Genomic DNA, 24,053 nt, shown 5'->3' on the forward strand with positions numbered 1-24,053 from the left:
ACACAGCTCCTAATCTTCTTAGATTTCCTGGTTATGCTGACATAATCTACCTTCCTGGGAAAAATAAAAGTACTGCTATTCCTCAGACTCATACTTTCCAGTTAATTATAATGGGTTGGAAGAATCTGAAATTGAAGAACTTCTTCCCCCTTCCCCACTTCTTCTTAAGGGTCATAATGTCAAAGCAGATGAGGGTTTTCCCAGTTTAGGGTCCCCCAAACAAGGAGATGGCACCCCACTCCAGTACTCTTGCCTGGAAAATCCCATGGACGGAGGAGCCTGGCAGGTTGCAGTCCATGGGGTCGCTGAGGGTCAGACACAACTGAGCGACTTCACTTTCACTTTCCACTTTCATGCATTTGAGAAGGCAATGGCAACCCACTACAGTGTTCTTGCCTGGAGAATCCCAGGGACGGGGGAGCCTGGTCTATGGGGTAGCACAGAGTAGGACACGACTGAAGTGACTTAGCAGCAAACAGAACATATAGTCCCAAGAATGGTTTCAGTTAGTTTTCAGCATTAGGAGTTATGGGACATAAGTCAGGATAAAATATGAAAAAATACTACCTATCACCTTCTAATCTATACTACCAAAACATTACATTATGGGTATTTCACATAATATCTCTTTAATATTTTTTGTCTAAGAATTGAACTTTACTATCTATCTTTCAGTTTACCATCTGTCCAAGGTCTTATTTTTGCTATTTGGAAGATTATTTTAAAAAATATTTCAGTTTGGTTGGACTATGTAATCCAGAGTGAAAAGGAACATGTTTCACTCCTGCGGTTTTTCTCTTGAAAACCGTTTTCTTAAAAAAAAAAAAAAAATAGGACCAACTCAGTCGTCCTGAGTAAATTGCCTACGTTAAACATGTGTCTCCACTGAGATCTAAAACTGGAGCTTATATCTTATAGACTTCTTAAACAAGTCTTTACAATACCAGGTAACTCAAATGCAGACTCTGTTTTCAAAGGTTATTCCCAGATCTTGGAAGCTTCTAGTACTAACTCCCTTTAAAGGAAAGAAACTGCATAACATAGCAAGCATAGTGCCAGGCTGAATAAATGCTTCCTCCGTTACCCTTTGCAAGTTAAGTAATTTCTAATCAAGGAAAAATTATATTTAGCTTTAGTTATTATATGTCTAAATGTTACAAAGTCAACTACTAACCAGCCTTACTTCCTGATAAGACACTACTTTGTAGTCTTCCATAAGTGAATGGATGCACATATTGATTTGTATTGATTTAAGTAAACTTGGGGGCTTTCCTGGTAGTTCAGTGGTAAAGAATCCGCCTGTCAATGCAAGAGATATGGGTTCTATTCCTGGTCCACTAAGATCCCACATGCTGTGGAGCAACCAAGCCGGTGAGCCACAACTATTGAACCTGTGATCCAGAGCGTGGGAACTCCAACTACTGAAGCCCACGTGCTCTAGAGCCTGTGCTAAACCACTGTAATGAGAAGCCTGCACACGGCAACTAGAGAAAAGTCCACACAGCAACAAAGACCCAGCACAGCCCTAAGTGTGTGTGCTTAGTTGCTCAGTCATGTCTGACTCTTTGCGACCCCATGGACTCCTCTGTCTGTGGGATTCTCTGGGCAATACTGGAGTGGGTTGCCACGTCCTCCTCCAGGGAATCTTCCCAACCCAAGGAACGAACCCAGGTCTCCTACACTGAAGGCAGATTCTTTACCATCTGAGCCACAAGGGAAGCCCTACAGCCATAAATAAATAAAATTATGAAAAAAAAAAATCAGCTTAGCACTCTCTTTCACTAGGGGTGCAATATCTAAATCCAATATCAGGACAACAGCTCCATCTCCCTCTCAGCTGAAAGTACTCTGGGGTTATGCAAAGGAGGAGTTAGGTGTGTGGTAACTATTGCTGTCATATTAATTCCAAGAACTGTAAATAGCTGGCTTGGCAGAAAAATCTCAGATGCAAGCACAATGATAACTTTCAAAAGAGACAAAGTAAGCCCAGGCCAAGAAAATGAATTCAAGTTCCTTTTATCCTCAAAACTTAAACCACAGCATCTTCATACACCACATCAATAACTTCTGAGAGAAAAAAGGTTTTCTCACCTCTTCCTTTTAGAAACAACTTTATTTTTTTTAATTTTATTTTATTTTTAAACTTTACATAATTGTATTAGTTTTGCCAAATATCAAAGAAACAACTTTAAAAATTATTTTGCAGCTGAAAAAACTAAAGTAACATCCAGAGAGGTTATGTAAATCAAGTGGAAGAACCAGTATCTGAACTGATTCTTCTGGTTTCAGACTGTATTTTTAACCACTCACTGATCTACTCCAGTTTCTGTATTAACAGGACTGACCGAAAGGAAATATTAGGAACAAAACACCTAGGAATAAACCTACCTAAGGAGACAGACAATGGCACCCCACTCCAGTACTCTTGCCTGGAAAATCCCATGGATGGAGGAGCCTGGTGGGCTACAGTCCATGGGGTCGCTAAGAGTCGGACACAACAAAGTGACTTCACTTTCACTTTTCACTTTTATGCCTTGGAGAAGGAAATGGCAACCCACTCCAGTGTTCTTGCCTGGAGAACCCCAGGGATGGGGCAGCCTGGTGGGCTGCCATCTATGGGGTCGCACAGAGTTGGACACGACTGAAATGACTTAGCAGCAGCAAGGAGACAGAAGACCTGTACTCCAAGATGCTGATGAAAGAAATCGATGACAGATGGAAAGATATACCATGTTCTTGGATTGGAAAAATCAATATTGTCAAAACGACTATACTATGTAGGAAGTGTACAGATTCAACCTATCAAACTACCAAAGGGCATTTTTTACAGATATAGAAAAAAATATCTTAAAATTTGTACAGAGACATAAAGACCCCTGAACAGCTAAAGCAATCCTGAAAAAGAAAAATGGACCTGGACTCAGGCTCCTTGACTTCAAACTACACTATAAAGCTACGGTAAACAAAACAGTATGGTACTGGCACAAAGACAAACATTGATCAATGGAACAAGATGGAAAGACCAGAAATAGAGCCACACACCTATGGTCAATCAATCTGTAAAAAGGAGGCAAGAATATAGAATGGAGAAAAGACAATCTCTTCAATAAGTGGTGCTGGGAAAACTGAACAGCTACATGTAAAAGCAATAAGAGATTTTTCTAACACTATACACAAAAATAAACTCAAAATGGGTTAAAGATCTAAATGTAAGCCTGGATACTGTAAAACTCTTAGAGGAAAACATAAATGGAACACTCTTTGACATAAATCACAGCAGCATCTTTTTGGATCCATCTCCTAGAGTAATGAAAATAAAAACAAAAATTAACAAATGAGACCTAATTAAACTTAAAAGCTTGTACACCTGAAACACTATGTACAACTAAATCACTTTGCTGTGTACTTGAAACCAATACAACATTGTAAATCAACTATACTCTAAGATAAATTTTTTTTTTAATTTTTAATAAATGTTAGGTAAAAGGAATGTAAAAGGAGAACAGAGTAACCATGTTTAATTACAAGTTACTGCTGGTCCCTGACAGCCCACCCCCTGGAGACTCACCTGCCTCTTAGCAATCTGTCACTGACTCACACTGCCTCCAACACCTCAGCCCAGGGGGTCCATACCACATCACCTCGATTGTCTGGCTCTGCTCTCAGGAAGACATGGTGCCCAGAGACTTCCTCTCATCCTGCAATCTTTCCAATTTCCATTATAAGATTTCTGTCATCCACCATCTTCCAAAGGGGGGCATCGTGCAAAATTTTGGTCAACTACTGCCAGTGTTTCTCAATAAGACTGCCATTAGCATTTGGGGCATGACAGTTCTTGGTTGTCAAGGATGTCTAGTGCCCTGCAGAACATTCAGAACCACTGGCCTCTTGGCAATAAATGCCAATAGCACCTCTGCACAGGCCAGTCTATGACAATCAAAAATGCCCCTCAGTTCAGTTCAGTTCAGTTCAGTTGCTCAGTCGTGTCCGACTCTGCGACCTCATGGGCTGCAGCACGCCAGGCCACCCTGTCCATCACCAACTCCTAGAGTTTACTCAAACTCATGTCCATCCAACCATTTCATCCTCTGTCGTCCCCTTCTCCTCTCGCCTTCAATCTTTCCCAGCATCAGGGTCTTTTCTAGTGAGTCAGTTCTTCGCATCAGGTGGCCAAAGTATTGGGGTTTCAGCTTCAACATCAGTCCTTCCAATGAACATTCAGGACTGATTTCCTTGAGACGGACTTCCTTATGTGTTGTTATTCATAAGCACCATCTGTATCCTAGCAGAACCCATCTGATTTTTGTTCTTGCCAAAATTATGGAGTAAATTCTAATAACCTTAGAATGAAATTGTCCACCCAAACTGCTAAAAAGGCAATCAATATCCTCATTTTCTTCCCTCCCTTAAATGACTTTCTCTGTTCACTGATTTTTAGGTGGTCAAACTAGTCAAACTCCTCTAATCATTTGGTGCTATGTATATGCTATGCTAAAAATAACACTAATAAAATTATTATTTTTATGTGTGTATGCTGCTGCTGCTAAGTCACTTCAGTCGTGTCCGACTCTGTGCAACCCCCTAGACGGCAGCCCACCAGGCTCCGCCATCCCTGGGATTCTCCAGACAAGAACACTGGAGTGGGTTGCCATGTCCTTCTCCAATGCATGAAAGTGAAAAGTGAAAGTGAAGTCGCTCAGTAGTGTTTGACTCTTAGCGACCCCATGGACTGCAGCCTACCAGTCTCCTCTGTCCATGGGATTTTCCAGGCAAGAGTACTGGAGTGGGGTGCCATTGCCTTCTGCAGTATATATGTATACTATTTGTATATATGTATATATGTGGTATTAAGTTGCTCAGTCGTATCCAACTCTTTTGACCTCAAGGACTGTAGCCTGCCAGGCTCCTCTCTCTATGGGATTTCCCAGGCAAGAATACTGGACTGGGTTGCCATTACCTCCTCCAGGGGATCTTCCTGACCCAGAACCCAGGGCTCCCGTACTGTAGGCAGACTCTTTAACCATCTGAGCCACTAGGGAAGCATTATATGTATATATATGTCCATGTAAAAGAATGCAGACTATATGCCAAATAACTGACACTGGTTATTCCTGTTTATTTTATGTGATATATGTTTGAGTTTTTGAAAATGAGCAGGTATTGCTTCTATAAACAAAATAAGAATGAATGAGTAGGCAGATATATTTAAATGTAGTATTAAAGGGATTTCCCTGGCAGTCCAGTGGTTAGGATTCAGCATTTTCACTGCTGTGGGCCTGGGTTCAATCTGTTGTTCGGGAGCTATTAATAAGCTCCTGTAAGCCATGCAATGCAGCCAAAAAAAAAAAAAAGGTGGTATTAAAAATTCCACATTTGCAATCCTTAACAGACCGATTCCCAAAATTCCATATACTTACGCAGCAAGAGGACTCAAACAAAATTATATAAAAAAGAATTTCAAAATCAGAACTTAAATCAGAACATGAAAACACATCTTCTTATTTGTACAAATAAACTTCACATCCAGAGTTTTCCTTGTTAGTCTCCTACTTTCACTAATTAGAATTACATAACAAAGTTCCAAAATCAGTTTGTTCTTGGCTGTTACTGATGATCTACTTTCTAGCAAACTGACGAGGATATAAACATCGTGCATGGGACCAACTAAAAATCAATTAATGAGCAGAAACTAAAATATAAAGGTAACTGAACCTTATGTTGTAAAACTGTCAACATTCCAAGGAAATCAGAGTTTAGAGTCCAAAGTTGGGTCTTCACTGCCAAGCCCAACATGGAGGGGGGAAAACTGACAAGCTCAGACAAGAGTTTACTCACTTATTTACTTCTACTGAAGCTGAGAAACATTAAAGGCAAATTTTAGTATTAAGGAGAGGGGGAGGGGAATGGGTGGGAGGGAGAAAAAAATTTTTTAGTACTCAAAAAGAGTGGACTAATTAAGAATACTGTGCTGGCTAATCTTATGTGTCACTCTGACTGGGCTCCATGGGCCTCAGATCTTTAATCAAACATTATTCTGTTTGTGTCTGTGAGGGTGTTGTGAATGAGTAACATTTAAGTTGGCTGACTGCCCTGTGTGAGTGAGCCACAATCAATCAGCTGAAAGCCTAAATAGGACAAAATAAGACCTGCCAGGCTGCCTGCCTGCTAAGGTGGGACGTTATTATTTTTCCTGCCTTCATACCTGAACTGAAGCGCCAGCTCTTCCCGGATCTTGAGACTGACGGCACTTGAACTAAATCATCTGGGTCTCCAGCTTGCTTGCTGTAGACCTGGAGTCTTTCAGTCCCTGTAACTGTGTGAGCCAATTCTTTCTCTTCCTCTTTCCCTCTATCCTCCCTATAAAAATACTGCACGGGAAAGTTCAGCAGATGTTTTATGATGATGACTGTGGCATGGATGTCTTAGAAAGCTTGGAATCTCTCCAAGAGCCAGCAATCTATTCATTTGACCAAGTTATTCCAGGTGCTGTGGGACTTAGATGATACTTAATAGAACATTTCTTGGATAAGGGCCATACTTTTACTTAGAAGTTAAAAATAACTTCTAACTGCTGTTAGAGCCACTTATCTTCTACTCTCTTTTCTACTTACTATGCTCCACAAACGGCTGCAATCCCCAGTTCTACCATTTGAAGTACAAGCATAGAATTGGAAAGAATATTAATCCATATAATTACTGTACTTCACTTAAAAGGTTTTGGTTAGAAGGAAGAGATAAGAACCACTTCTCATATCAAATACTAAACTGACCAAGCACTTCTTTTACCCTTTGTGTGTGCTCAGTCATTTCCGACTCTTTGCAACCCCATGGACTGTAGCCCGCCGGGCGCCTCTGTCCATGGGATTTCCCAGGCAAGAATACTGGAGTGGGTTTCCATTTCCTCCTCCAGGGAATCTTCCCAACCCAGTGATCAAACCTGAGTCTCTTGTGTCTCCTACATTGGCAGGAGGATTCTTTAGCACTTTTAACCTTTGTCAACTGCAAAGACAAACAGCTCTCTAGGTCTCTGGGAATAGAGCACCTGTCACTGAAGAGGTGTGGCTCAGACAAAAACTGAGTGGTAGACATTACTCAAAATTACATATAGTAGCAGATTATTTTAGGATAAAAAATTCTTGTAACCATGCTCTCTATACATTCCCACAAGAGCAGAGCTTACTAAATAATTAAAAATTGAACAAGCAGAAGGTGTAGTGAAGTCCCTCCAGACTTGGTGCTGTGCTGTGGAGCACAGACATGAATCTGTAAACCCTGAAGTGAAGTGCTGCTGTATGGAGACCCCTGGGGAAGCTTCAGTCACCAGGTCTGACCAGGAGGCAAAACCTTCAACTGAGGATTTGACAGGTAAGAAGGAAGGAGAATATATTAAACTCAAGGTCACTGGACAAGAGAGCAGTGAGATTCACTTCCAAGTGAAAATGATGACACATTTCAAGAAACTCAAAGAATCACACTGTCAAAGACAAGGAGCTCCTGTGAATTCACCCAGGTTTCTCTTTGAAGGTCAGGATAATCACACTCCAAAAGAACTGGGAATGGAGGAAGAAGATGTGATTAAAGTTTTTCAGGAACAAAGAGGGTCATTCAACAGTTTACATTCTTTTTTTTTTTTCTTTTCCTTAATCCTTTAAAAAAAATTAAAAAAAAAAAATAGCTCTTCTGTAACGTGGCGTTCAAAACAGAATTGAAAGCTGATACCCCATCTCTTTAAAAGACGCTGTGATTTGGATTCCTGTGCCCATGATTCACTATCGTCTGTTTCCTTGTGCTGAATTTTGGTGATCCAACCTCAGCCCTTGTCGTATTGCCCTCTGTTTTAAAAATAACATGGGTGCACAAAGAGGCCACCTTTTCCAGGACTGCATATTTGCAGGCTTGTGATAAATAAGATCCATTAATGTCAGTGGTTCTAATGACTTTCCAGTTCTTAGGCATATGATCACTTCACTCCTGGAGTAGGATTTTCAGTGGGAGATGGAAGTTTTTCAGAGAACTGAACTATGAAGAATGATCTTTCCTTAGCTTGAAGCTAATTTTAAAATCTGAGGGTCAGGACCAAAAGAAGAGGAGTATCAGGTTGGCGTCACGGTGACAGAGGTGGTGAGAACAATGGTTAACTCCAAATACGGCTTCACGGAAGAGACAGCGTTTTACGACCAAAGAAAACCTTATTAGAAGATCCCAGGAAAGTTCTAGTTTTCATTAGGAGTTAAAGTAATTCACGTAGACGTGATTACAACAGAACACTGCTCTTTTTGCTACTTTCTGGCCTGGGAGAGTGGTTTTAAACGGACACTGTCTGTATTAGCTTCATTAAAATAAACAAAATATTTGCTTAAAAAAAAACTTGAATAAGTAAAGGTAAAAATGGGGGAGGATCCTTTTCTACAAGTTGTAGCAAGTATTTTGTACTTGTTAAAATTTTGATATAGACTTCCCTGGTGGCTCAAACAGTAAAACGTCTGCCTACAATTGTGATGATTTTTGTTTAATTTATGAATCTTATAAATGCATAGATACTTCAGTTGATTTTCATGTCAACAGAAATATATTGATAATTATTAAGGTTAAACCATGAAGGAACTTCTATTTTATGATTTTATATATATATATATATATATATATTCACATTTAGATGATACCATAGTATATGAATTGGGCAGAATAGGGATTCATTCTTAACCAGCTCATCAAGCTTTTTTTGTTGAAGAAGCATCTCTTCTTGACTCATCTTTCTTAATCAGTAATGATCCCTCTTTGATCAGCTCTAAAGTGGGCGGGGGCACGGAGGCAGCAGATAACACTTAGAACTCTCATCACAGCACTTTCTAGATCAATAAATGATGTACTTGTCACAAGTATCCAGACAAGATGCCTCGTGAAAATCAGCATCTCATGGCCTCCTAGAAAGGAGAGCAAGAGGGACAAAAGAATGCCAGCAAAGACAGGAGTCAACTGACCTTTAAGGTCATCAGTTCTTTAACTTCTACATGAACATGTGCAGAGATGTAGGTGAAAAATTAGCATCACTATATCTAAAAATATCTTAAAATACCAAAAGGGACTAGAGAAGGCAGTAGTGGTGAAAGAGAATAGCACAGGACCTAATGAAAAACATCAATGAAGCTATTTTTAAAACCACACTATGTTGGAACTTGAATTAATCTGTTCACGTTTTTCACATGATCTGAGAGAAAGAAGGAAGAAGTATACTATTAAACAATGTTACCTAAAACAAAAGAAATATTAGCCAAAAGGCAGGGCAGACTGATTTTAATAACACTTCAGTTCAGGTCAGTCGCTCAGTCGTGTCCAACTCTTTGAGACCCCATAAATCGCAGCATACCAGGCCTCCCTGTCCATCACCAACTCCCGGAGTTCACCCAAACTCATGTCCATCGAGTCGGTGACGCCATCCAGCCATCTCATCCTCTGTCGTCCCCTTCTCCTCCTGCCCCCAATCCCTCCCAGCATTAGAGTCTTTTCCAATGAGTCAACTCTTCGCATGAGGTGGCCAAAGTACTGGAGTTTCAGCTTTAGCATCAGTCCTTCCAAAGAACACCCAGGACTGATCTCCTTTAGGATGGACTGGTTGGATCTCCTTGCAGTCCAAGGGACTCTCAAGAGTCTTCTCCAGCACCACAGTTCAAAAGCATCAATTCTTTGGCGCTCAGCTTTCTTCTTCACAGTCCAACTCTCACATCCATACATGACCACTGGAAAAACCATAGCCTTGACTAGACAGACCTTTGTTGGCAAATGTCTCTGCTTTTGAATATGCTATCTAGGTTGGTCATAACTTTCCTTTCAAGGAGTAAGCGTCTTTTAATTTCATGGCTGCAGTCACCATCTGCAATGATTTTGGCCCCAGTTAAAGGGCACCAGGAAATCTTCCCATTGGGCTTAAGAGCCCAAGGGAATAGAAAAATAAATATAGTGAACAGTCTTGTAAAATGGATACTTATAAGGGATTTTCAGGAAGCAATAATTCAGTAACTTTGGAACACTGAAGCAAAATGAGTTTACCATGCTCTAGACGCAGCCCCTGTTTTGCTAGACTGTTGACAAATATCAAAGTGCACAACCTGGACGACTGTCAAATTAATGAATGTCAAAGCAGACGGCTTGCCTCTCCCTAGTCTAGGGATGCTGTTCTCAAGCAGGCCTTCAGCTCTTCAACTCCCTACAAGAGTGCATGTGTATGTGTGAGTGCGCTCAGTTGTGTCCGACTCTTTGCAACCGCACGCATCTAAGTATTTGAATCTACTACCTGTTAACGACACTATTTCTATTTCTTTTCTCGGCAACTAGAGGAGCTCTGTGAACACCAAGCACTGTAGGTAAATTCCTTTCACGAGCATGGTTTATCACCCTCTCCCTGCTGCTGCTACTGCTGCCGCCGCTAAGTCGCTTCAGTCGTGTCTGACTCTATGTGACCCCATAGACGGCAGCCCACCAGGCTCCCCCATCCCTAGGATTCTCCAGGCAAGAACACTGGAGTGGGTTGCCATTTCCTTCTCCAATGCATGAAAGTGAAAAGTGAAAGTGAAGTCGCTCAGTCGTGTCTGACTCCTAGCGACCCCATGGACTGCAGCCTACCAGGCTCCTCCGTCCATGGGATTTTCCAGGCAAGAGTACTGGAGTGGGGTGCCGTTGCCTTCTCCGGCACCCTCTCCCTAGCAGCAGCTTAATCCCTTAATCAGTTTCAATGCCCAAAACTAGGATTTCCTGAGGACTGCCACAGGATGTGCAACAGGCAGAGGGGCCAAGGCTTTAAGTTGTTGATTCAATATAATCAAGAATTTAAAAGAACGGTTAGAAACAGAGGGCCATAAACAAAAGGAAGAAAAGAGGCCAAGTGCCTCAGAAATTGAGGAACTGAGGTTTAAAGGGTGCCAGCCCATAAGTAGGACAGAAAGGCTTAATTTGCCCAAAGACTGTCCCACTGTCCTCCTTTGGTACCGGAATGTTACATGGTTACTTTTAGACAGAAATGAAGCACTGGGGAAATACGACTACTGTGGTCAAGCACCCATGGGCAGGTGAAGGGCGTTAGCAAATAAAGCGAGGCTTGGAATTAAACTAGAGTTTCAGAGGCAGAAGGCAAGGCAATGAACAAGTACTGAACATTTAGGGGGAAAAGAAGAGTATATAATGGGCAAGGCTTTTGTAGCTTAGGTACAAAAGAATTTGAGATTCTGAATTAATAGGCTATAAAAACATAAGTAGCATTAAAACAAAAAAATTCCAGCCAGCCTGTAGAGGCCTGACCATATGCCCCTGATCTCTTCGTTGTTTCTTTTCCCTCCCCTAACTGGTTCTAATTTCACTCTTGCTGCTGATGCATTCAGCAAGGACCATCAGTTCTTTGGAAGGAAGCATCAATGCATTCAGTTCCAAACCCAGTGAAGACAGACAACTTAGCATCAACATCAAACTCCTGTTCCACATGCCAATACTTGTCTTATTTTTCTTTTTAAAAGAAAACAGATCAAATATCTTGTCCTTTCCTTTCCTTTCCCCAATCACCACCAATCAGTTGAGTTGCTTTTGGTTCTCACTGATGTAACCCAGCTCAAAAAAAAGGAAGAGAGAAAAAGACAACTCTCAAATCTCTTAAAAGTTAGTCTGCATTATTAACTTAGGTTTTCTTTAAAATGCATGGTCTTGTCCACCAAGACTCATGGTCTGGTGGAGTGGACTCGAATCCTTGTTTTTTTCAATGTTCTCTCATTGTTTTAATTAATTCATTAACTAATGTTTTGGCTGTGCTGGGTCTTCGTTGCTGTGCGGGCTTCTCTCCAGTTGCAGAGAGTGTGGGCTTCTCATTGCTGTGGCTTTTCTTATTGCAGAATAAGGGCCTTAGACACTCGGGTTTCAGTAGTTGCAGCTCGCAGGCTCTAGAGCAAAGGCCCAGTAGCTGTGGTGCATGGGCTTAGCTGCTCCACGGCACATGGAATCTTCCCAGACTAGACATCAGACCAGCGTCCCCTATGTTAGCAGGCAGACTCATCCACTGTACCACCAGGGATGTCCTCGAATCCTCATTTTCAACAAACTTGGTGCCACACGTTAGAATCCTTTGGGATGCTTTTAAATAAAAACTTATAAGAGCCTCATCCCCAGATATTCACTAGGTCTGCAAAGGGGCTGTTGTAATTAGGTATTAGGCATTATTACTAATGACTACTACTGTGTGTGAGCAAGGTTAGAAACCGCCATACTAAAAGTGACTTTGATGCAGGTGGTCCATGGACAAAGTCTGAAACAGTTGAAAAGAATGTACCTTAATAAGGTCCTTCTGAAACTCATTCCACTGTCAAAGTAGATGGCAGGCAGATACAAGTATTTAGATCATTTATTTTTTCCTAAACCACAGGTGACAATTAAAAAAAAAAAAAATCAATTCCTCTTCAAAAAGCTCTCAAATCTTTAAGGAAAGCCTTAAGGAGAATATCTGGTTCTTAATCGAGAAGAGTCCATCTGTCTTGTCACTTATTTATACATATTAAGTATAATAGACTACAATAAAGTTGATGAAAATCTAGGATAAAGTCCCCTGGACAAAGCCCTCAAAAACAATTCTGGGGGGGAAAAAAAGCAGTTCCAACCATATTAAGGTTGAAAAAGTTATTCTTCTTCAACAAAGAAAACAGAGATTAGGCTATAAAGTTGCCAAATTATAAGTGATGAGAAGAAATGGTCATTCGTCTCAGCTAACTGAACAAATCAAATCATGGAAAAATCTTTTAAATCAATTTTATTATGAAATAAATCTAAAGTAGTTCATCTACTTCAATCTTAAAATAATAATAATATGACTCACAGTATTTTTTAATAAAGAGTTTAGTTCCCAGGCTTCCCTGGTGTCTCAGAGGTAAAGAATCTGCCTGCCAACGCAGAGGACATGGGTTTGAGCCCGATCTGGGAAGATCCCACCTGCCAAGGAGCAACTAAGCCCGTGTGCCACAACTACGGGGCCTGTGCTCCAGAGCCTGGGAACCACAACTGCTGAGCCTGCGGGCCCCAGAGCCCAAGCTCCACGACGAGAGAAGCCTCCGCAAGAAGCAGCCCATGCACCTCCAAGAAGAGTCGCCCCTGCTCACTGCAACTAGATAAAGCCCACGCAGCAATAAAGATCCAGTGAAGCCAAAAATAAAAAATAAATCAAGAAACAAAATTACTTAAAAAAAATTTAGTTCCCTTATATCATCTTACCACATCTTCTCCAAAATAGTTCAAGGCTCTTTTCCTGTCCAAGGGGAACATCCTCAAACTCCTTATTTATGCTGTGCATTATAACAATATTCTACTAAATGAACAAGTCTACATTTGTTCAGAGATTAGCTTCCAGCCTGTTGTTGCCTGTGGACATCTTAATAGCTAGCTTCAAACAAACTCTGAAACAAGGAGACCACTTGTGTGGCAAGAAATTTTTATTAGTACTTGGATTTGGGAAAAAAGAAATGGGAGTGACCCACCTCCCAGAATATTGGAAATAAAAGCAAAAATAAACAAATGGGACCTAATTAAAATTAAAAGCTTCTGCACAACAAAAGAAACTATAAGCAAGGTGAAAAGACAGCCTTCAGAATGGGAGAAAATAATAGCGAATGAAGCAACTGACAAACAACTAATCCCAAAAATATACAAGCAGCTCCTGTAGCTCAATTCCAGAAAAATAAACGACCCAATCAAAAAATGGGCCAAAGAACTAAATAGACATTTCTCCAAAGAAGACATACAGATGACTGACAAACACATGAAAAGATGCTCAACATCACTCATTATCAGAGAAATGCAAATCAAAACCACAATGAGGTACCATTTCACACCAGTCAGAATGGCTGCGATCCAAAAGTCTACAAGCAATAAATGCTGGAGAGGGTGTGGAGAAAAGGGAACCCTCTTACACTGTTGGTGGGAATGCAGACTGGTGCAGCCACTATGGAGAACAATGTGGAGATTCCTTAAAAAACTGGAAATAGAACTGCCTTATGACCCAGAAATCCCACTGCTGGGCATACACACCGAGGAAACCAGAATTGAAAGAGACACGTGTACCCCAATGTTCATCGCAGTAGTGTTTATAATAGCCAGGACATGGAAGCAACCTAGATGTCCATCAGCAGATGAACGGATAAGAAAGCTGTGGTACAGATACACAGTGGAGTATTACTCAGCCATTAAAAAGAATACATTTGAATCAGTTCTAATGAGGTGGATGAAACTGGAGCCGATTATACAGAGTGAAGTAAGCCAGAAAGAAAAACACCAATACAGTATACTAACGCATATATATGGAATTTAGAAAGATGGTTAACAATAACCCTGTAAGCAAGACAGCAAAAAAGACACAGATGTATAAACAGTCTTTTGGACTCTGTGGAGAGGGAGAGGGTGGGATGATTTGGGAGAATGGCATTGAAACATGTATAATATCATATAAGAAACGAATCACCAGTCCAGGTTCGATCAGGATACTGGATGCTTGGGGCTGGTGCACTGGGATGACCCAGAGGGATGGTACAGGGAGGGAGGTGGCGGGGGGAGGGGGGGGTCCAGGATTGAGAACACGTGTACACCCATGGTGGATTCATGTTGATGTATGGCAAAATCAATACAATATTGTAAAGTAAAAAAAAAATTTTATATCATCTACAAAAAATAAAAAAGAAATGGGAGTGGAAGAAGAAATAGACAAACCATGCTACAGAAGCTCCTGAGTATTCAGCATGGATTTCTGAAGCAGAGAGGGAGGTTAAAGGGGTTATTGATCCATGGGGAGGAAAGAGGTAGCAGGCTTTCATTTGTAGCAGTGATTATAACTAAACTTAGCGGTTTTTTGTTTTAATTTGCAGACCAGAAAAAAGAAAATTAAAAATACGTTATAAAATAGTAGTCTATTTTAATAAGATGTTAAATATCACTAAAGAACTTCAGAACCAGAAGTGGATGGAATTCAGGAAAGCCACATTCTATTCAGATATTAAGAAAACCTGTCCTATGTGTGAGCTCAAATTCCTCTACCTATAAAGTGGCTATGCTGCTTGCTAATTTCAGAATGCTTAAGCCATGAATTAAAAATATTTTTTGCAAGATAATAGCCTACTTTACAGAAGGAAAATCTTTCTTTGATTGCTGGTTATTTTTCTAAAGTAATATATTCCATAGGAAAAATCCACGTGGCTAGAAAGATTAGTAAGAAATATAAAATCAGTAAGATCTGAATTTGCTTCGAATAGTTAGCTGGATTTAAGGAAGTATAAACTTCCTTTTCTTTGGTGGGGTGGTGAGGGAGGAGAAGGAAGGAGGAGAATGAAGGAAGGGGGAAGCTGAACCAAGAGGAATTTATCTGCGGCTCTGAAACCAGTCCCCAGAATCCCAGCCCTGCTACTAGACTGTGAGCACTCCCAATTGCGAGGTCATGCACTGTTCACTCTGCACCCTCAGCAGCACAGCCACCACAGGGTACAGGGTAAGTGCTTGAGAAACGTTTGATAAATGAAGAATTAAATAGTTCTTAACATTATTCTAGGCAGTAAGTTACAAGTAAAAGGATCTACTCTAACTCTCAGTATTACACTGCTAAATTGTACTGTGGCTAAGAATAAAAATGTGTTCACTAGAAAACTTGACTTTTACTTAGATGAATCTAATAGTGAAATAAACAAATTACATAAAAGCAGACATGTAATAATAAAGAAAAAAAACTGGAATTCAAGCACTCCTAGCCTCAGAAAGCATAGGAATCAGAAAGGACGGACCCAGGCTCAACCAAAGGAGAAGCCTGCCTGCCAAACATAACCAGTGGGTGTCGGAAATTCTCTTTATGACCATTCCCTCCCCTTCAAAGACTATTTTCTTTAACAGTCCTGCCCCCTCAGTGTGGGGGCCCCCCCCCGGAAGGGTTTTTGTAAAAAACACCTTCTCAGTTCTAAATTAGCTTTGGACAGTTCCTGGGATTCTCAACATGATCGTTTAGCACCTCATTAACAAGTCTATTACAGGAATTAATCCAAATGAACCAAACTCAATTTTAATTAAACCTCAATCTGCCCAATGGGCTCTCAGTTCCCCTCAATACCAAGAAGTACAAAAAGTACAGTTTCTACAAAGAAAGTTATTTCTGTCATATTACAATCTATCAGTAAGATGCACCTAACTAGCTTATTTTGTTGCATAATTTTGCCATTCTGGCTTTAATATTCAACTAATCCCTTGTGGCTCAGCTGGTAAAGAACCCGGCTGCAATGTGGGAGACCTGGGTTTGATCCCTGGGTTGGGAAGATTCCCTGGAGAAGGGAAAGGCTACCTACTCCAGTATTCTGGCCTGGAGAATTCCAGGGACTGTATAGTCCATGGGGTAGCAAAGAGTCGGACACGACTGAGCGACTTCACTTTCACACTTTCATACAACTTACTTTAAGAACCTATCCATCCATTTTCCAGTATTTCTGGATCATGTGTGCATTCATTTGTTCAGCAAGTTTATCAAAAAGCTACTAGATTTCAGACACTAAGCTAGGTGCTATGCTTGTTATGGACTGTGTCTTTGGACATCAAAACACATGAAAGCCCAGCTCTGGAAAATGGAAAAACACAATTTTAGTTGCTTTGGCCAGACATTTTGCCTTGATTCATGAATAGATCTTACAGCTACATTTCCATTACTGGATGTGGATTAGTGATGTGTGAAGTAAAATCTGGAATTTCAAATGCCTTGTGCAATTTGTCAGAATTTCCTCTATTTTTTTCCTACTCACCAGCCTGTTCCAACTTCACGTGTCCACTCAAGAGTACATGCACAATTCCCCACCACTGCTACCTTACTGTGGCTCCTAGGGAACATGGCTCTCAGGATCTACTCGTCATTCTAGTCATACAGTTTGGAGAGGAAATGCGGAAAAAACTGGGAGAAAGAAGAAAGGCATGCTCACAGTGCAGGGTAGGGAAAGGATCTCAACTCGCCCTGCATGCTGCAGCTTTTCTGAAGGCTCTACACTCCTGTCACCAAAGAATAACATGTCTTTCCACAAGAAAGATGAAAACATTTATCAATAATCAACCACAGACTACTTGAGTGCATGTTTAAGCCTTACTTTCAACCTCAAGCAGGATTATTTCCATGGAAGTTATTAATGTACTCTGGAATCTAAAACAAAAAGGTTTTAATCATAAAAGTAACATATTCAATCTGGTAAAATAAGATTCATTCCTCCACCCAGTCACCTCCATTCCCACTCCCAGCAAGAAGCTGCAGGTTCTGCTTCAGGCTCTCCTCATGGCTGGTACAGAAATGCCAAAGGGCATCCTTGCCCCTCTGCTGCTTTTTCTGTCAATCTTGGATGGTGTCTAGGCAAGGCATCTATCTGGACTCCTCCTTTCCATGTTTTGTCCACTAATCACCACTACTTGTTTGTAATATTACTAATTTAAAAATTTTCGTAGTGGCTAGTTATCTTCATAAATTTAAAGACTATCTTTTTGGGGAGGGCATGCTACACAGCTTGTGAGATCTTAGTTCCCCCACCAGGGAGTGGGAGGTACCAACTGTTGAGTAAGGTAGGCTCAGAATGTGCTGCATAACATGGGCAATAGAGCCAATATTTAGTAATAACCATAAATGGAAAGTAAAATTAAAATTGTATAAAAGATGAAAAAAATTTAAATAAAAACCTTATTTACCTTTAAAAATTGCAATGTAAAAGCTTAGAGATTTCATTACACGTTTTGTATTTAGGACTGGGACACCAACAATGACATCTAGCAAGTAAGTCTATTGATTTATACACTTTGAAGAAAACACTGTGTTCAAACATTAAGCATTAGCTCTGTGAGACAATAAATGTGTGAAACTATAAACTTGTGAAACACAGTTTTTGGGAGAAAAAACATGTATCAACACAGAGGCATCATAAAAAACAGCACTTCAGTTTGTTGTGAAAAATGAATAGCATTGGGTGACAAGAGGATCAGCATCGTCAGAGGCACCAAACTGGTTTAAATAAGAGTACAAACAGGAAAAGATAAGGTTAAAAATCAAACTACAGATTTGACTTCATTCTATGAGCACCTAGGAGTTACTGAGCACCGTTATCCTCTGCTTTGGTGTCTTCAGGCAGACAACGACAGAGGGTTGTAACAGGTGGTACAGGAGAGACTGGAGAGAAGGCGGTTACGAGCGGTGCAACTGTTTAAGAAACAGGGAGTCAGGGCCTGAAAATAGTCACGAGGCAGAGGGAATAAGCAGAAGTGGCAGACAGAATCAACAGACTCTGACTCAGATACGGGGACAGGCGGCTATGATTCCAGACCCAGACAACTTGAAGACAGCCCTATACTATACTTAGTTGAGACGACGAAGAGGGGATACAATGAGAAAAAGCAGCATAACTTCTGCCTTTTTCCTGTTAAAAGGCAGGTAGGCTGAATCTTAATCACAAGGAAACACCAGATGAACCTGAATTGAGGGATATTCTGTATCATAACTGGCCTGTAATTGTTAAAAGTGTCAATATCATGGAAGTTCAAGAAAGACTGAGGAACTGTGGCTGAAGAAGACAAGAGAGACGAGAAAGCTCAGTGCAACGGGTGACCCTGGCCCCCACTCCACACCCTCGGGACACGGCCTGAGGAACAGACAACAGCAGCGTGCCACTCTTACTGACTGAGACTAAGCGACAGACAGCATGTTCACATTAGTTAATTAAATAATATTCATGTATTAGTGCAAGCTTCTTGCTTTGACCGGCTGTATTATGGTCACGTAGGAAAACGCCTTTGTAGGAAGTACACACTAAAGCACATGGGATGATGGAGCATAAGATCAGCCATGATTCAGGAAAAAAAGTATTTTTGTGTGCTGTACTTCCAATTTTTATGTAAGTCTGTGACTGTTCTACAGATAAGAAAAAGATTTCAAAACATTGTGCTAACAGACATTAACGCTGCCATATGACTACAGGTCTACATCATGAAATCTAGGGACAAACATTTTAAACTATTGTGACTTTTTTTTTCATAATTTTTAGCTCTCTTCCCCTGCTCCCAGTTCCTTAATACCAACTGGGAAAAGCAAGAACACCAAGGAAGATTAGAATGTTCCTATTTTTCCCTACAATTTCCATTTTTTCCCTAGAAGTTGTAGGAAGTTTCAAAAACAAAACAATATATACATTTAAAAATGAAAGACATAATGAAAGATGATCTTTGTATAGAAACAAGAGACCTGCAAATGAACAGGGTCCATACTGGGCCAAGAAAGAAAATAAATACTTTAGTAGAGATCATGTATGAGCCCCTTAAGTTGCTAAATCAGTCTCAAAAGTGAAATCTGCCACAAATTTATGATCATATACAAAATGCTAACAATTCCAGTAAGAGAGTAGCTTAGAGAAGAGAGACATAAATTCATGATCTTAAAACACACACACACACACACATCTTGTGAATAAAATGTCTTCAGAAAAGTGAATCTGGGTCTCAAAGCAAGGGTGTGGTAATGAAACCAGAACGTGTAGGGGGGGAGTACAAGTGGCCCAGGGTGAAAGCAAGCCAACAAACGCTGTGCTAACTGCAGCTTACTCGGAGCCTCTAGTCCTACACTTCTCTGAATTATCTGAAACTGAAAAAGGAGGAAAAAATAAATGAAAAAGGAAATCAAGTTTCTGGTGACTCTTCTCTGTCTTCAGTCCCGTCTACAATGGAATTCTGTTGGCTTAGCATCCTCTTTGGTGAGGGAAAACTTCTAGAGTGGCCCCACAAGAAGGACTGTTCACAGTGAAATAAGTTTACACAACAGAGAAATTAAAGATGTGCAAGTATATAAAACTATTATGTCTTACAAAAAGGAGAAAATATTATGTCAAAAATGAGCTATTTCAAATAATGCTTAATACCTGTATGTCTGATAACAAAGTCAGAAAATTATATTAAGCACACAAAAAGAAAGCCAGCTTCTTATTCCTAATATTCCCTTAAACCAACATTAAATCCAGGACTAAGCACTAAGCTCTGACATTACACTATCTTTGCCCCTCTTATTCTGAAACAGAAATCACATGTGAGGTATTTGGGCTTCCCTGGCGGCTCAGCTGGTAAAGAATCCACCTGCAATGTGGGAGACCTGGGTTTGATCCCTGGGTTGGAAAGATCTCCTGGAGAAAGGGAAAGGCTACCCACTCCAGTATTCTGACCTGGAGAATTCCATGGACTGTATAGTCCATGGGGTCACACAGAGTCGGACAGGACTAAGTGACTTTCACATTCACATGTGAGATATTTACCATTAAGTAAAGAAAGAGTTCTTTCATTTGCAACATCAATAGTATTATGTAACAGTTTCTTCTGTTCATATATGGGTCACACTTTGCTTCCCTCATTTCCAGTTCACTGCACTACTGAAATTCACTCAAAGAAAAATATCAGTATAGCTCTTAAGCAAATCTGATCTCCAGACAAATTCCTTCAAAAGATAAGCATGGATATATTATAGTCTGTACTTTTCATGAAATCTGAAGGGGCTATAAAATTCCTAACCTCTGGGAAACAGGCCACAAGTCTTTCTATATTAAGCAGCCCACAGAAAACTGTTCAAGAATTTGAGTTTGGTACTATACAAGGCAAGAGAACCAGTGTGCCTGTGTTTTCATATCAACCTAACACTCCTATAGGATAAGACTCTATCTGTGACCCACCTTGCTCACCCCCCCTCATGCACTCCACCTGTATGACTATGCTTCTGCCACAGTGGCCTCCACGCTCCTGCTGAACACAGAGTCATCTACATCTCAGGGCCTTCTTGCCCTGGATTTTCAGGGCTAAAGTTTCATCTCCTTCAAGGGCTTGATAAAATCTTACCTTCTCAATGGCCACCCTATTTAAAACTGCAAATTGCATCTCCAGAACCCAACATATACTTTCCTCCTTCTTTCCAGAGTACTTACCACTTTTTGGCAACTGTGTAATTTATTTCCCTTATTAGAACCCCAGAAGGCAGGAATCAGGGGGTATTTTATTATTTGATGAATCAGGAGTGCCTAGAAACAGCACCTACCACACACTGTGGGCACGCAAGTATTTGGTGAATGATTAATAAAACTTCCATTTCTCTATGACATGGTAATCTCTGGGATTAATACAACAGCCCACTATCCTCTACATCCCCTGCTGCTGCTGCTAAGTCGCTTCAGTCGTGTCCGAGTCTGTGCGACCCCATAGATGGCAGCCCACTAGGCTCTTCTGTCCCTGGGATTCTCCAGGCAAGAATACTGGAGTGGGTTGCAATTTCCTTCTCCAATGCATGAAAGTGAAAAGTGAAAGTGAAGTCGCTCAGTCGTGCCCGACTCTTAGCGACCCCACGGACTGGAGCCTACCAGGCTCCTCCATCCATGGGATTTTCCAGGCAGGAGTACTGGAGTGGGGTGCCATTGCCTTCTCTCTACATCCCCAGTGACCCCCAAGTACACAGCTCATTCAAGTGATCTGCTTGGATGTTCACTGTCTACGGATTCTGATTTACAGAGTGTAATATTAATACGTAGTGAGATACTCAATGTTTGCAGAGTTAATGGGATTCAATGTTCTGAACACATGAGATTAAGTCTCTCTCAAGGCAGGTGACTTCTATTATAAAATCACATCAGGTAATTAATTGCAGATACCTCTTTTTTAAAGGTTACCTTAAAGCGCAGTGAAAAGGCTACTGCCAGATTCCACCTTTTCTTCTTCAAGGACAATGAAAAGATGCGTTCAACAATGCCATAAAAGTATTACCCTAACCCACTCAAATCTAAAAAAAAAAAAAAAAATCAGGCCAAACTTAAATAGGATGAGGTAGCAGCCTGTATAAGAAATGGTATTTTTTACTGGGGCTTCCCTGGTGGCCCAGACAGTTAAGAATCTGCCTGTGATGCAGGAGATCTGAGTTTGATCCCTGGGTCAAGAAGATCCCCTGAAGAAGGGAATGGCTATCCACTCCAGTGGAGAATTCTCTTGCATGGAGAATTCCATGGACAGAGAAACCTGTTGGGCTACAGTCCATGGAGTGGCAAAAAAAAAAAAAAAAAATCTAACTACTTTTGGTTAGAATTTTATTATCCTATATTTTGAGAGAAACAATGTAGCCAACAGAAGTCTGTCATACTAATTAGAAGTTTTAGGGACTAATTTTAAAATATATTATCTAAAAGCTGGTGGTGGCAAGTTTTAAAAATGGCCACAAGTTCTTCAACCTGCCTCCCACTTGAGGTGGAGTCTGGTCCCTTGTGCCCTGCAATCTGGACTGGCCTTGGTGACGCGCTCTTAACAGCAGATCAGAGAACACTGTGGGGTTTCAGCACGTCCTTTGGGAATGCATGCTCTCTGCAGCATCCTATCTGGTCACCAGGCCATGAGGACTCACACCACATGGAGAGGATAGCTCAGCTGAGTCCAACCTTCAAGTCATGCCAGCCCAGGTGATGTGTGAGGGAAGACGTCTCCAGGTGTTCCCAGCCCCCAGCCATCAGTCTTCCAAGTTCAACCCAGACACTGTTGAGCAAAGACAAGCCGTCCCTGACTGAACTCCTGACCCACAGAATCTGTGAGCATAGTTAAGATAGCTGCTGTGTCACACCACTAAGCTTAGAGGGTGGTTACAGAGGCAACAGATAAACTGGAAAACGAGTGCTAACCCGAAGCCTATATCTAATTATCACATTTCATTTTCTCTCTACCAGTAGAGCCTAGACTTCGTCATTTAGCACAGATGAGTCATTTATCCAGAGGTCACACATCACTCGGATCCATGCTCTAGGATCAGGGCAAAGACATAATCCAAGGTAACTTTGATAACTGTTAACATTCGTTTTTTAGTCATCTAAACCTGTATCAAATAACTAGATAAATAATAGCTATGTATATACATATACCTGTCTGAGCAGAGACACGCATACACTTACATATACGAGCACATATGTATACTCAGGTCAAAGCACACTATTTCCAGCAATACCTTATAAGAAAGAAGGTAACACTGTAGTTCTATTAACAGGGAGCTTTTCACAAAGCTACACGCAGTGTTCACAACATTACTGAATTACTTTCTAAATGATCAACACTTCCAAGAGCTAACAACAATGTATGTATCACAGATCAGAAAAAATATTAAGGTGAAATTCTGATTTAAGAAAACAGGCTCAAATCAATGAAAATGAGATGCACTACTTTCTTCCTGTTTCTCAATGCAAGCCAGATCAATCGTATCACAAAATATTACATAGCTGAAGACTGGAGATTATCAAGGCTGATAATGTTTTACAAGAGTAAAACTGATTTTAGAAGCATTAAAAAAGCAACAAGCAAATGTATATCTCATACTCACAATGGAGATTCTTCTCAAAGTGAAAAAACAAAAACCCCAACTGCTCCTCTTTTATTATAATGTTTCTATAGTCAACGCTGCCCTCTAGTGATACAAAATAAAAGTCAAGTATCAGGAAGTGAACACTGTTCACTTGAGGATGTTTTAAGTCAGGGCATCTAGTTTGGACTACAAATCCTACCAAGGACAGAATAAATAGATTCAGGATGACCTTTATTAATTATTGTATGTTAAAGTAGAAAATCATTTAAAAGGCATTAAATAAAGGACACTAATTCATGGAAACAGCAGCTTTTACATACTATGGAAATGAAACATCACTACCCAGTGAATTATTTACACCTTCACATGAAATTATACAATTCAAGACCCTGAAGACTTATCACCTAAGACTTACCGTGAATACGTAGGACAGTGAGATTAAAGCCTCACCGTCTATAGACAAGACAACCATAGCCTGGGGAGTCAGTTGAGCCTGGCTACAGTGAGCCAGGCTAGTTGTCCGGGCACGTGCAGACACAGTGAAAAGTGGCCATAGACACCAAGACCTCACACACCCGTCAGCTCTGCCCAGAAGTATGCCTGTTTCCTCATTTTAGGAAAAAACCTCAAGAAAACAGAGCACGTCTGGCGGCTGAGTACTAACTGAGTCCAGGAAACTTTCCAG

General features: G+C 40.7%; 2 protein-coding genes across 2 annotated transcripts in view; one reads left to right on the forward strand and one right to left on the reverse strand.

Moving 5' to 3' along the window:
• Positions 1 to 24,053, reverse strand: part of SPTLC2 (serine palmitoyltransferase long chain base subunit 2) — a 95,274-nt gene that overhangs the window by 18,275 nt on the left and 52,946 nt on the right.
• LOC132346316 (small ubiquitin-related modifier 1) lies at positions 7,206 to 24,031 on the forward strand. Its single transcript, XM_059890725.1, has 2 exons — positions 7,206 to 7,642; positions 23,986 to 24,031. The coding sequence occupies exons 1-2, from the start codon at positions 7,293 to 7,295 to the stop codon at positions 24,029 to 24,031; spliced, it is 396 nt and encodes a 131-aa protein (XP_059746708.1). The 5' UTR covers positions 7,206 to 7,292.

This window comes from Bos taurus, chromosome 10, assembly GCF_002263795.3.
Source record: "Bos taurus isolate L1 Dominette 01449 registration number 42190680 breed Hereford chromosome 10, ARS-UCD2.0, whole genome shotgun sequence".
NCBI classification, from domain to species: domain Eukaryota; kingdom Metazoa; phylum Chordata; class Mammalia; order Artiodactyla; family Bovidae; genus Bos; species Bos taurus.

Bases quoted from the DNA above. Each gene is read 5' to 3' on its own strand.
- LOC132346316 (XM_059890725.1), top strand. From the start codon at position 7,293: ATGGAGACCCCTGGGGAAGCTTCAGTCACCAGGTCTGACCAGGAGGCA. The intron at 7,643-23,985 runs AATCCTTTAAAA...TCCTCATTTTAG, and splicing joins TTTTTTTTTTTCTTTTCCTT to GAAAAAACCTCAAGAAAACA.